The sequence below is a fragment of the Heteronotia binoei genome, chromosome 13, assembly GCF_032191835.1.
Source record: "Heteronotia binoei isolate CCM8104 ecotype False Entrance Well chromosome 13, APGP_CSIRO_Hbin_v1, whole genome shotgun sequence".
NCBI classification, from domain to species: Eukaryota; Metazoa; Chordata; class Lepidosauria; order Squamata; family Gekkonidae; genus Heteronotia; species Heteronotia binoei.
Genome location: NC_083235.1, coordinates 23,704,094 through 23,718,536, shown reverse-complemented (window position 1 = coordinate 23,718,536; position 14,443 = coordinate 23,704,094). Strand labels below are relative to the sequence as shown.

The window sequence follows — 14,443 nt, the reverse complement described above, 5'->3', positions numbered from 1 at the left end:
TTACCTTTTTTTTTTTAATCAGCAGCTTGGAATGGTCTACCAATGACTGAAGAGGGAACAAGAAAAATATCAATGTGATCTATGGGTGGCCTATTCATGATTCCAAGATCACAGAGAGGGCCCCATTGCTCAGTGATAAAGCATCTGCTTGGTATGCAAAAGGTGCCAGGTTCTGTCCCCAGCATCTCCAGTGAAAAGGATCAGGTAGCAGGCCACTGCCAGTCTGAGGACACAAAACTGATTTTGATAGACTTAACAATTTAAGGCAGCTTCATGTGCCCATTATGGTCTCTCTTTTTAATTTTGTTCCAGTTCAACAGGAACGAACCAGAATTGGTCAGGATATTCCAGATGTGTGCTTTATGTGGCTGGAAAATGCCTCCTGAAAGAATCTCTATAATTAAATCATGCACAACCAATGGACATGGTGATGGCCACAATAGCTGTAAAAGAGGATAGACAGATTCATGGAGGATAGAATCACAGAGCTGGAAGGGACTTCCAGGGTCATCTAGTCCAACCCCCTGAACAATGCAGGAAACTCACAAATACCTCCCCCTAAATTCACAGGATCCTCATTGCTGTCAGATGGCCATCGAGCCTCTGTTTAAAAACCTCCAAGAAAGGAGAGCCCACCACCTCCCCAGGATAGGTCCATCAGTAGCTACTTTCTACGGAGGTTTCACACTTCACTCAATAATGTGTTTCACAATCGGATTTTTACTGTATAAGAATAGCAAAAATTCAGCAGCAAAACTCATTATTTACTGTAGTGTGAATGCACCCTATGACAACTAAAGGGAGTCTCCACATTTAGAGGCAGTAAACCTCTGAATACCAGTGCCAGAAGGCAACATTGGGGGAAAGCCTTGACCTCCATGCCCTGTTTGTTGGCCCTCCAGAGCAACTGGTTGGCCACTGTGTGAAACAAAATGCTAGATTAGATGGACTGCTGGTGTGATCCAGCAGGGCTGTTCCTATATTCTCTATGCTTGCTGAACTTACAAGATAACCTACAAGCACCAAACAGCTACCTATGATCAGACTCTTACCTGGGTAGCGTGTTACGTTGCTTTGCAGTGTTGAGGGACTTGGTGGAGCCCTGAAAGGTAAATATGGGGAGGGAAAGCAGTAAGGATCTAGCAAAATGGCATCAGACAAGCTCAACGGAAAGGGGACAAAAAGAAGGGAAAGAATGACCATGAATCAAAATAGCCTGTGGTAGCCTTTACAAACAAGAGGTCATGGTTGTGTTCTGAACAAGAGATTTCTTTCTCGTGATCCCTTTGAAGCTAATTAAACTGCCAGGAAGTAATTCTTTAAGATTGAAAAGAGGAGAGTGGAGGTCAATTCACATGGTTCAAAGTCCTTGTGCCCCCCACATGGATCCTGTCAACAGGCATGCACTGAGAATTCTGTGCTGGAAACATAATTTCTAGGCACAGGGCTTTTTTTGTAGCAGGAACTCCTTTGTATATTAGGCCAAACACCCCTGATGTAGTCAATCATCCAAAAGCTTACAGTAGGCCCTGTACTGTGGCCTAATATGCAAAGGAGCTCCTGCTACAAAAAAAGCCGTGTGCAGGCACACATGGACCTCATTCAGAACTAGACTCTGGTGAGTGTGGACTACCTGCCCCCCCCCCCCCGGCACCTTTTCCCCAACCTGAAACAGCTCTGGAGAGCAAATATTTGCCCTGTCGGGGAACCTTACCTGTACCAATTAGGCTAATGAGAACAAACCAAACATTTTTTTAAACAATTGTTTGACTGGCTAAAAAGCAAAAGAAGTAAGCAAAACTCCACTCCCTGAATAAGAGTGGATAATCGAGCATTTATTCAAGACTGCCAGGAGAAAGCTGACAGTCCTTGAAAAAAATATGAAGTAATTAATCTGAAAATTACAGAACAAATGGTGTTAGCAGAGAAAAGGAGAATCTTTGCTGAAGGAGGATTTTCTTTAATATTGACAATAGCTACATCTGTACAACAACTCCCCGTGTTCATTCCATTGCCACTGAGAAGACATGGGCAACAAAGAATTCAAATGGTAGACTTTCCCTCACTTGTCTTAACACAATTCCATGGCCACAACCCCACCACCACCACTTGAAGGCCTTCTTTGGTACCTTTTTTTTAAAAACAGACATTAATGTATTCCTATAGCATAAAGTTACAGTGATACATCAGTTACCAATTTTAAGTCAGAGCAAGATGCCAGTTATCAAATGCAATTGACTTATCATGATGGCTTTCCCTCTGAAGAATAGCATACTGCACTGTTGCTTCCACACTTGAGGGGAGAAGGATGGAGCATGAGAGTTAATTACTCTCAACATTCCACACTTTAAAAGGGTACATACAGGTGGGCAGCCGTGTTGGTCTGAAGCAGCAGAACAAATTATTAGCCCAGTGACACCTTTAAGACGAACAAAGTTTTATTCAAAGTGTGAGTTTTCATGTGCACGCACACTTCCTCAAATATCCTGGAATGCAGGTTAATAGTTCTTAACTATAGACCAGGGGTGGCCAAACTTGCTTAACATAAGAGCCCCATGGGATAAACATCTGATGTTTGAGAGCCACAAGACATGAATGTCAGATGTTTGAGAGCCACGAGAAGGAAGGAAGGAAGGAAAATAGATGGGGGATGGAGAGGTGGAAAGGAAGCAAGTTTAACTTTAAATGCATTCTCCAAACTGCTTGACTAGGAAAGTGATTTAAAGAGAGAAATTACTTCTCAAAGTCAGCTAATGGGAGGGGGGGGTTCAAGAGCCACACAATATGTATGAATGAGTCACATGTGGCTCCGAGTACTGAGCCATAGTTTGGCCACCCCTGCTACAGACAGATGCCTCTACATAAGTGAACAGCAAATTAGCATAAAACTTAATGATGTTGTTTTGACATATGAAGACAAAACAGCACTAGTATGCTAAGTTGATAGGGTCAGGAGGGTCAGGGATACTGTGAAAAGTTTTTGTGCTTTCAAGGCAAATTTTATACATATACAGTATATGTGCACATGCGCACGCACATTTAACCAAGTAAAAAAGCCCTGGCAACCATGTGCCCTACCTCTGAAGGCCAGTAGAGATATATAAAGAACATCTTTGAACACCATCTTAAACATAGGTCCCTGAACAATGTCACTCGAAGCTGCCCAGTGCTTTGGAAGCTCCTTCCGCCATTCATAAAATCTCTTCATCTTTTTCAGCACACTCCCAAATAACACTCTGTTTGCCAATTTCTTCCTACGCTCAAACATTGTTTCTTTCCATTTCCATGGAACTGAAGTCTCACAGGCTCAGAGCAGCTACCAAAAGGCATCCATCAGGTATTGCAGAGTAGTTCCCGAGCAATGGGATTTCAATGAGGTAACACTCAAAAGGATTTGGATAAAATGCAATTCTTACCAAATGCTCGATGCGCCGAACTGGGGCCGTATTCCGTCTCTGACATGTGGGAAAAACAGAGAGAAACAAAAAGGGGGTTTGGAAAGAACAAAATATAAAAAGAACAAAGAATGCTGGTTGTGCTATGTAGCTGATTGTGCTATGTAGCTGATTGTGCTCTGTAGCTGATTGTGCTCTGTAGCTTATTTCCATGGGCAGGTTCTACAGGGACTAGCAGCTGCATTACAAAAACTGTTCTAAGGCCAACCAGCAAGCTTCCACAGCAGAGTGGAGATTTGAACCTGAACTTCCGAGATCCTAGATCCCGGTGGGCAGCTGAGTTGGTCTGAAGCAACAGAAGAACAAAGTTGGAGTCCAGTGGCACCTTTAAGACCAGTGAAGTTTTGTTCAAAGTATGAGCTTTCCATTTCATTCTGTCTGATGAAGTATGCATGCATACGAAAGCTCACACTTTGAATCAAACTCTGTTGGTCTTAAAGATGTCACTGGACTCCAACTTTGTTCTATTCCTAGTTCCTAGTCCACCAGTGGGTACATAGGCAGGCAGAAAGAAATAACAAGGGGGAAGAAATTGAACCATGGAAACTGTGTGGGTACTTAGAAGGCTGAGTATAACAAAGTTAAAAGTATAACAAAGTATTTCTTACACGGTGTAACAAGTAACAATTAAAAACAAGATAAGACACATATAAACGCTAAAATCCAACCTATAGAAATTGAACATGAATTGCGTAACGAAATAAATAAAAAAGCCACTAGACCTTCAGTGGGAAGAAGAAGAAGAAAAAGAAGAAGAGGAGGAGATTAGAAGGGGTCTCAGAGTGGCTTACAATCTCCTTTCCCTTCCCCTCTCCACAAGACACCCTGTGAGGTAGGTGGGGCTGAGAGAGCTCTTTGGAGAATTGTTCTTGAGAGAACAGCTCTGAGAGAAATTGTGACTGACCAAGGTCACACCAGCAACTGCATGTGGAGGAGTGGGGAATTAAGTCCATGCACTTAACCACTACACCAAACTGGCTCTCACATTTAAAACAAAATGTAAAAATTAAGGGCCCGGGAGGTATGACTGTTATACTGCCTGGCTCCTTGTGTCGCTTTGGTCATGGATAAAAGGTACTTGCTAAGAAGGAAGACGCAGGGGTTGGATGAGTGCTCTGGGCCCTCCCACACAGACCTGTACCAGAGTGGTGGCAGCTGGTAGAGGCCTGCTCCCCTGCTTGCAATGTCAACAAAGTTGACACAAAATGATAGTTTTACTTGGCTGTAGCAGGTTGGCAAGTGCTCCAAGAAGTGTCTACCTTTTTATACCCTGGAATGGTTTGAGCAGGTGGAATCTGAGGCCTTGAAACCCATCAAAACATATGGAAGATACTCTCACTGCACCAAACAGAATAATTTGAGATTTCATCCTGTTAAGAATTTCCTCGCTCCACCCTTTACTGGGATTGCTATTAATAACCCCTGAATCAGTCTCCTCTACATTTCCCGGAGACTGTCTGGCTCACCTTCCCCGCCCCCCATGTGCTCAATTTGGCAGAGCCTGAAGAAAGCCTGACCCACCATCAGGATGGAGAGGAGGAAGGTGCTTCCTATCAGTCATATTTTAGAAAGGACGCACCTGCTCTTTCAAACCCATTGTCATTGCAATGAAAAGTTATGAGAGGAAACAGCATGGAGCAGCTAGAGGTTTCTTCATGTCACAGATTAAGCTTATTATGAAAAACATGATAGAGAAACCTTTGGCCTTTTGAAGAAGAAGAAGATGATGATGATGATATTGGATTTATATCCTGTCCTATACTCTGAGTCTCAGAGTGGTCACAATCTCCTTTATCTCCTTCCCCACAACAGACACCTGGTGAGGTAGGTGGGGTTGAAACAGCTATGGCTGACTCAAGGCCATTCCAGCAGCTGCAAGTGGAGGAGTGGGGAATCAAACCCCGTTCTCCCAGATAAGAGTCCGCACACTTAACCACTACACTAGACTGGCTCTCTGGTTTCTGACATTCTTACATTAATGGTGATTCTTCTGGGTGGATTGATCACCCATTTTGGATCACATGAGACATGTGATGTGAGCTGGGTTCAGGGAGGATGTGTGAGGAGAGGCTGTACTGTGTAGCAGAACAGAGTCAGGTCCCGCAACACTTTTAAAGGTAAATGCCCAATCAGATGTGTGAACAGCGATTCCAATTAAAATGCATTGTGGGATCAGACGCTACTCTAGGGCATGGCACAGAGAGAAAAGAGTCCTTTAGCCTTCCCTCCATATTATTTTCACGAGATGGACAAACAGACCTCTCCCCTGCTCATTTCCATTTGCAAAAAATGGTGCAGTGTGGGCAGATTGACACTCCTCTTCCTCCAGTCTCACACTCTAGAGCAGAATTGCGCCCCACAGCGTTTTTTAAGGTAAGTCCCCTGATTAGACATGTGACTGAAAGTGGGGTAAGGAATCTCATAGCGCAAGTCTTGCATTAGGGTTACCAACCTCAAGGTGGCAGCTGGAGATCTCCTGGGATTACAACTGATCTCCAGGTGACAGAAATAAATTCACACGGAGAAAATGGCCGCTTTGGAAGGTAGACTCTATGGGAGTATACCCCACTGGAGTCTCTACCCTCACCAAACCCTGTCCTCTTCAGGCTTCATCTCCAAAATCTCCAGGTGTTTTTCAATCTGGAGCTGGTAAGGTTGCCAGGTCCAAAGAAAATATCTGGGGACTTTGAGGGTTGAGCCAGGAGACTTTCCTATTCCCTAAAATAAATAAATAAAAATAAAGCAGTGCAGTTCCCCTGAATACAGTCTTCATTTCCTCATCCCCCAGCAGCTGTACTTCCACTAAATGAACACACACATACACTCTCACAAAGCAGCCAAAATAAACACAAGCGTACATTTTTGTGATCTCACTGGGGAAATTTACTCATGGGAGTTGCTGAATGTAATCATCTGCTGTATTTCAACCAACTTCTTCATACTTTGAAAATGTGTGCCTTTTTGTCCTGCTGTCATGCAAATATGCTTGGATTGCATTTTTAAAATTACTTTGTGTGTGTATGAGTGTGTGTGTGTGTATGTTTGCATACCAGGAAGTCATGGTGACCTTCAGTGACTCCCACTGTGGCCTGGACATTTTTCAGAGAGGTGGCTTGTATTGCCTGCCTCTGTATTCCCAGCCCAGGTTTCCTTTGGAGGTCTCCGTTCCAAGTACTTTGCAGAGTTGGCCCTCCAAGATCTGACAAGATTGGGCTTACCTGGACTATTTGGGCCATGGCACTGCATTTTTTTAAACACATAAAAACATGTTTGGGAAAGCCAGAAGCAAGGAGGGAGGCTCAAAAATGGATGATCAGAGGATGACATCCTGTGTATGTGCCCCCCCAAAAATGTGCTCCAGTTTAGTAGCAAATTTGGGGCAAACATCTTATAGAAACAGCAACCATCTGTGGAACTCCATTTACTGCCTCCTTTCCCTTTCTGAAGATGTCTGCCCATGCATGCTCCTCACAGAAACATGAAGCAATGACTCCACACGTGAAACCATCAGGCCTCATTTTGAGCAGGAGCTCACAGGAGTGGAGCTCTGGAACCTCTAAATTTTATTGTGCTTTTTATTTCTTACCTCCTCTCCCCCAGATACTTGCTTCTGGGCTCCATTGTTCAAACCCCCTGTGAGAATGTTGCTGAACTCTAAGATTTGACAAAATTTCTAATATTTTTCCTCACAAAAAAAGGGAAAATAACCAAAATAAATAAAGCAGGCAGATGGAAATCTTCATTAGGCCACTGTGGCCACATTGCTGAAAGTAATTTAAAAAGTATGATGGGAGTAAGGTTTTATGATGACAATTATAATTCAAGAAGCATTTTAAGATAGATGCTGAGTTGATATAATTTAGTCTACCTTCCGGTGATGTCAGGGGTGTGTGGCATATGCAAATGAGTTGTGCTAATGAGCTCCAGCACATCCTTTTCTACAAAATGACTCCTGGAAACCACCACAATAGAGCAAATATTATAGACAGCTTTCACCCTGCCTGCCATCTCAGACAACATTTTTCAATTAAGGTATGAAAAAGGAGATTTTCTTATAATTTCTGTAATATCTGGACCTCTGCAGGAATCAACGTGCAACCATCATTTCAGGAACTGGGGTAAAACAAGACAAGATTCCATCAGCCCTCCCTGTCCTTTGGACTTCTTCAAACATCAGAAGAAATCCGCTTATCTCTAGCTGGGAGAACGGTTTTAACAAACAAATCTTGCCCTAGTTGAGAAATCAATTAAAACATTAGTCTGTTTTGTTTTGATGCCATGTTTCCAGATTATCATATTTATAACCCTCAGCCTGACGTTCTATTTTGTTTTAGATCCCTCAAATGGAAGGGAGGGAGAACTTCAAACTTTGGCTCCTCTTGTACCCACTTGCCTCTCTCTTACCTCAGGATCAGGGCCAACATAGATGCCAAAGTAGGTGACCCATTTATTTAAACCCAAGTCTTCACTAGTTGTGTACAAAATGAATGTAAATGTTCAAGGGCCCTGACCTAGATGGCCCAGGCTAGCTTGATCTTGTCAGTTCTCAGAAGCTAAGCAGAATCAGCTCTGGTTAGTACTTGGATGGGAGACCACCAAGGAAGTCCAAGGTTGCTATGCAGAACAGGTGATGGCAAACTGCCTCTGTTTGTCTCTTGGCGTCACCAAAGAAGTCCAGGCTTGCTATGCAGAGGCAGGTGATAGCAAACCACCTCTGTTTGTCTTGGAGTAAAAACCCTACAAGGTCACCATAAGTTGTCTATACCTTGACCAGGGGTGGAATTCTAGCAGGAGCTCCTTTGCATATTAGACCACACACCAATGATGTAGCCAATCCTCCAGGAGGTTACAAGGCTCTTTTTTGTAAGCTCTTGGAGGATTGACTACATCAGGGAGGGGTGGCCTAATATGCAAAGGAGCTCCTGCTAGAATTCCACCCCTGACCTTGACAGCACTTTTCACAACAAAAGCCCTCTGGAGACCCACTTGGACCCATAGAATTCCTGAGGAACATTCAAAATACATTGACTTTGTCCCAAACACCCTTTTGCTAATAATGATGACTGGCCATTCTTGCACTGTGTGGAGTTGAATGCTTTCCTCATTTGGCTTTTCCACATTCTCATTTTACTCGCTGTTTAGTAGGCTTGTCAGTCCCCATGTCCCAGCAGGGGATCCCCCGCTTTTTCAAGCTCCTCCTTACCGACAGCCAGCTGACCAGCAGGGGGAAGCCCTGCCCTAACAGCCACCATGTGCCTTTAAACCTTGACAGGTTTAGAAGAGTTTTGCAACTGTTTGTGCTTTTGAATGTGTATGCGCCTTTAAATCTCATCAAGAGGAAAGCTGCAGGGGGACAGGGTGAGCAGACAAAGCTACATAGCTCTCAGTCCCTCTGTTTGGAGGAAAACTCCACCCCCTAGGCCACAGCACTTTCCTGAAGAAGCTGGTTGAAATACAGCAGATGGTTGCATTCAGCAAGGTGAGAAAATTGCCCCAGTGAGATCACAAAAGTGTGTGCTTGCTAACTGTGTTTATTTTGGCTGCTTTGTAAGAGTGTGTGAGTATGTGTTCACTTTCATTTAGTGGAAGTGTAGCCGTTGGGGAACAAGGAAATGAAGACTGATATTGAATCGACCACTAGAGGTTGTGTAATGAACTCTAGCTACCTACCTGCCCTGTCTGTGGCCAGGTATCCCTGAGGGACGGAGCTATGTAACAAACCATTATAGAAAACTCTGGTTAAAGATGTGGCCCAAATAGACCCTTGAAGAAGCCGATAATTACACTGATGAGAAGAAGGAAGACCATTTAAAAAGATGACAGAAATCAACAGAGTGCCTTACAAAGCATTAATATTTCTGATTTTAAACTAGGACAACACAACAGCAGAGAAGAAATTACCAATATGATTGTTTTTTAAAAAAAATCAATTTAAAATATCAAAATGAAGTCCATCATCTATACGTTTTCCAAAATAAAAACACCTTAACCAAAGGTTTGCTTAGCATTGTGGGCTTCTCTGGGAGGGAATCAGCAGAGAAAGGGTGCCACTGCTCATAAGATCCTGCTCCTCCAGCTAAGGCAGGGATTTGGGGTACAGCCTCCTTTGATTTACCTCAGGTGAGGGAAGAGTATGGCAGGATGTCACAGTATTACTCCACATGGTGGGAGCTACCTTGGCAGGTCTGTTCATTTTCCCTCCAATCTTGGATGGGTCTTCAAGAACTATGGGCACTTTGGAATCTTGAGGACTGGCAGGGGTGCCACTACAAAACAGCTGCCACGGGGCCAATCACAAAATGGCTGCCATGGAGCCAATCAGAAGTAAAAAAATTGCTCTATGCTCCCTGTAGACACAAAGTTAATGCGTCCTGGCCTCTACTGAACACCTTTTCAACTGAGTGGGGAGAAAAAACTCCTGTTTTTAAAATAGAAGTTTTGAGTGTGGAAAATAGAAGCTGAAGCTTTTCATGACATGGAAATAAACAAAATCACTAGGTAAAGAGAACCCTTCACTCATTTAGCCTCTATCAAAGGGACAGGGCATTTTTCTCCAGGCCAACTGACAACTCTATTTTAAAATCATCTCTATGTACCAGAAGTGAGTTTCAAATCCAGTATTCTTCTCCTGGTGATACTAAAAGAAAGAAGAAAAATTGACCAAAGCAGGGTTGGAGTAAGAGCGCCACTGAGATGCAACTATTGATGGCACTTACCAGTTCAGGCGGGGGAAGAGGCTGGCAGGAGGATGGTACCTGGAAAGGAGAAGTAGAAAGTGATGAGTTCGGACACAGAGATCTATTCAGCTGAAGGCCTCCCAGTTTGCCAGCTTCCCCAGAAAACTCCCTACGAAGGCTCTGCAGTGACGTTCCTAATCTCCTCCTCTCCGTAGGAGTTGTGGGGGGCAACGGAGTGGGGGGGGGAAGTCTCTTGCTCAGCTCCTTGAACTGTCTGTGTAAGCGGCAGAATGTGTGCCTCTTTCTCTCCACCCCCCCACATAGGGTATTTTCTTTGGCGTGAGCTGGTTCCTTCCAATGACGGCACACACATAAGCGGCGATTCATCATGGCCAACGCAAGGAAGGGGCGCTATGTATAGAGAAACGTAAACAGGCTGGTCCACGCCCCACCCAAGAGAGAAGCACAGTGAGGCTATTGAGCTCTCTTCTCTCCCGGCTCACCTGGCCCTTTTGCATCCCTGAGTGACCCAGGAGAGGTTAGGAAGATTCCAGGCACCGTCTGCTTTGCCCTCCATGGCTCCAATTTTCCCAGCTACAGAGAATCTACTCCCTCCTTTTAGAAGTCTGGTCTAGTAGTTCGCATGTCCGAACAACAGCTTTTTTTTAATGAAATAATTTTGAGTCAGAAAGTGATTAACTCTGATTCAGTTCAGTTCAAATGCAATTCATTTTGCCAGCTTTTGTGGGGGGCGCCCAAGCAGCCAATCGGTTTGGCTCATGTTCTGCTCACTGCTTGCAACAGGAGAGCCAGTTTTTTACTGGGCAGGTCAGCTGCTTGCCAACTGCCCAAGTCCGTTTGTCAAGTTACTTTCTTGTGCTTGCCACCAGGACAGCAGAATCGGCAGCATTTCACACAGGCTTATTCTCACACACCCCAGCGGCAATAATTTACCCCTTTCCACACGGGATTGTTGTTGTTGCTCATTACGTGGTTGCCAATCATATAAATAAATACTGATCAAATTAATCGCTCATCAAGAGATTATCAGCAAACACTATACTTAAAAAAAAAATCTTACACTTTGGTATTTTAAATCCATGTTATTGTTGAGTGGGGTTTTTTGCACATGGGCTGAAAGCATCCTTTAATAGTAATAATGCTGTCAATATGCAATAGGGTTCCCAAATCCCCCGCTAGGCCTGGAGACTCCAGATTTGGAGCCTCCTCCCCCCGCTGGCCATAAAAGGGAAAGCGGGGGGAGGGGAGGGAGGAGAACGGCAGCCAGAGCTCTTCCGTTTTCTCAGGCTGCTTCCCGCCCCCAGTCAGCTGGCCGGTGAAGGGAGGGGAGCCCAGCCACGCCCCCAAAGGACCATGTGCCTTTGCACCTCCGGAGGTGAGTGAGTTCTCCCGGCTTCCTATTCCATGCCATAAAGTGCCCAGCTGGTGTGCCTGTGTTGCTGTGAGAAGCTGGCAGCAACTCCTGAGTACAGAGTTCCCTGCATCAGATTTCCCAGAAACGGGGGGGGGGGGGGGTGGAGGGGGTGGAGAGGGAAACGTCTTCTCATAAGGTATAATGGGGAATTGATCTGGAGGTTTCGGGGGCTCTGGGGGAGCTGTTTTTTGAGGTAGAGGCACCAAATTTTCAATATAGTATCTAGTGCCTCTCCCCAAATTATCCCCCACATTTCAAAACGATTGGACCAGGGGGTCCAATTCTATGAGCCCCAAAAGAAGGTGCCCTTATCCTTCATTATTTCCTATGGAAGGAAGACATTTAAAAAGGTGTGCTGTCCCTTTAAATGTGATGGCCAGAACTCTCTTGGAGTTCAGTTATGCTTGTCACACTCTTGTTCCTGGCTCCGCCCCAATGTCTCCTGGTCCACCCCCAAAGTCTCCTGGCTCCACCCCCAAAGTCCCCAGATATTTCTTGAATTGGACTTGGCAACCCTAATATGCAAACAGCTTATGGCAACCCCCCCCCCCCCCCGCCCCAAAAAGGGGTTTCAAGATAAGAGATGAGCAGAAGTGGTTTGCCATTGTTTGCCTCTGCAGTTGCAACCCTGGACTTCCCTGGTAGTCTCTCATCCAAATACTTATCAGGACCAACCCTGCTTAGCTACCAAGTTCTGATGAGATCAAGCTAAGCTTGACTATTGAGGCTGCTTGTTAAATAACACTAACAATCAGGCCTTGAATTCAGCAGGAGCTCAAAGGAGTGCAGCTCCTGAACCTTTCTGAGGGTTCCCTCTCTTCCTCCCCACCTACCTTGTCCACTGAATAGAAGGTGCAGCTGCATAACAATCCCTGGATTAGGAGAGCGGGCAGTCAGCCAGCCACCAGGGCTTTGCCACACCCCTAGCAGCCCTCATTAACCCCTGGAGAAGACCATGCCACCCTTTCTCCACTTGTTATGTGATTTTGGGCAGCGGGTGGTTTGCTGGCCTTTTGACTGTGGGGGGGGACAGCCAAGGAGAGCCTCAGGTGAGCAAGGCCTGCTTGCACTGGCTGGATCTCTAGTCAACCCAAGCAGGCCTCGCATGCCCATGGCTCTCCTTTCTTGCGTCGGGTTGCTTTTGGCTGGTGAGGGGGGGGCATATGCTAATGATTTGTGCTAATGAGTTCCACCACCTATTTTTCTACAAAACTACTCCTGCTAACAATAATAAGATAAACATTATGCACCTGGGCATAGCTATGGCATCATCATGCCTTTCCCTCAAGTAAACTTGGGAACTTTTCTGTGAGAGGACTATATATTCAGGGAAGCTGATACTCCGTCTTCCTCCAGAGTAGTGATGGTCAAAGGCCTAACCCTCTGTTCCACCAGCCATCCAGGGTCCCACTAGAAGTCACTCTGAAACATCCTACAAGAACAGGACTCATGCCCCAAACTGTTTGCTGGCTTCAGTCAGGACTTTGTTACAGAACTAATCTGAAACTCTAAGGCAGTGGTCTTCAGACCATGGACTAAGACCCTCAGCCCTTACACAGATGCCATTGTTTTGCTGTTTGGAAGGATGTGCCACTTTTTGGAAAGATGTGCCCTATGGCCCACATACATGCATGCAGACACACACACACACACATCCCTTCTGTTTTTCCCTGTATCAACATTCCAGTCTCTTAATTCTTTCCATTAAATTCTACCTAGGCAGTTATGATTGGCACCGACTAGCTGCTACTGAGTTGTGAGAAAACCACACTATTTCTGTGGCTCACTATAAAATGTAAAGACCAGGGAGGTATGGATACGGCCTCTTCATTTTGTTGTCACAACGTTGCCATTTGGGAAGCTTTTCATTTCAATCACAGTCAGTGTAGCTGATTCATTGAGTCCCTTCATGCCGTTTATGTGCCTCCATAATTGTTTTACCATTGTTTTATACATAGTCCTTAGGCCATTTTCATGCAATTGGTGCAAGAATAACCATAAAAACTGCATAAATTAATCAGAAAAACTGGCCGGTGGAAATGGAAAATGGTGCGAAAATAAGGACTCAGGCTCAGTTTGAACAAGGCAGCAGCAAAAAGGATATGGGGATTTTCAAGCTGAAACAGCAGGGGATGCAAAATTCGACAACATCTCCAATAAAAAGAGACAGACATTTGTTTCTGGAAAACTTCATGTGGGGCCTAGCTCTGTGCAGATCACTCAGATGAAAAACAGCAAAAGTCAAATCTGTCAGTAACGTTTTAGAAAAAGAATGTTGCGGGGGGCGGGAGTGGGGAGACAAACCACAAAACAATACATGCAAATGGATGTAACAAACCTGGTAGGACTGGTTTTTTGTTAGGAAAAAGATGTTTTGAGAAGGAGTGATCTGGAATGAAAAGGTGCTGCTAGAGAATCTATGCTTACATTCCTAGGGCTGCCAACCTCCAAGTGGTGGCTGGAGATCACCTGGAATTATAACTGATCTCCAGGTGACAGAGATCCATTCCCCTGGAGAAAATGGTCACCTTGGAAGGTAGACTCTATGGCATTATACCCCACTGAAGTCCCCCCCTCCACACACACCCCTTCCTCAGGCCAGTTTGGTGTAGTGGTTAACAGAGAACCGGGTTTGATTCCCCACTCCTCCACGTGCAGCATAAGAACATAAGAACATAAGAGAAGCCATGTTGGATCAGGCCAACGGCCCATCAAGTCCAACACTCTGTGTCACACAGTGGCAAAAAATGTTATATACACACATACACTGTGGCTAATAGCCACTGATGGACCTGTGCTCCATACACTGTGGCTAATAGCCACTGATGGACCTGTGCTCCATATTTTTATCTAAACCCCTCTTGAAGGTGGCTATA

The 14,443-nt window shown here is 44.9% G+C and overlaps 1 protein-coding gene across 3 annotated transcripts in view; it reads right to left on the bottom strand.

Annotated features, from left to right (window-relative positions):
* Positions 1-14,443, bottom strand: part of TNS2 (tensin 2) — a 175,557-nt gene that overhangs the window by 58,798 nt on the left and 102,316 nt on the right. For all 3 annotated transcript variants that reach the window (XM_060252420.1, XM_060252421.1, XM_060252422.1), the window contains 3 exons: positions 10,172-10,210; positions 3,417-3,455; positions 1,053-1,102 (listed from right to left, as the gene is read on the bottom strand). In XM_060252420.1, the coding sequence (XP_060108403.1) occupies positions 1,053-1,102; positions 3,417-3,455; positions 10,172-10,210 (128 nt within the window). The remainder of the gene's footprint in view (positions 1-1,052; positions 1,103-3,416; positions 3,456-10,171; positions 10,211-14,443) is intronic.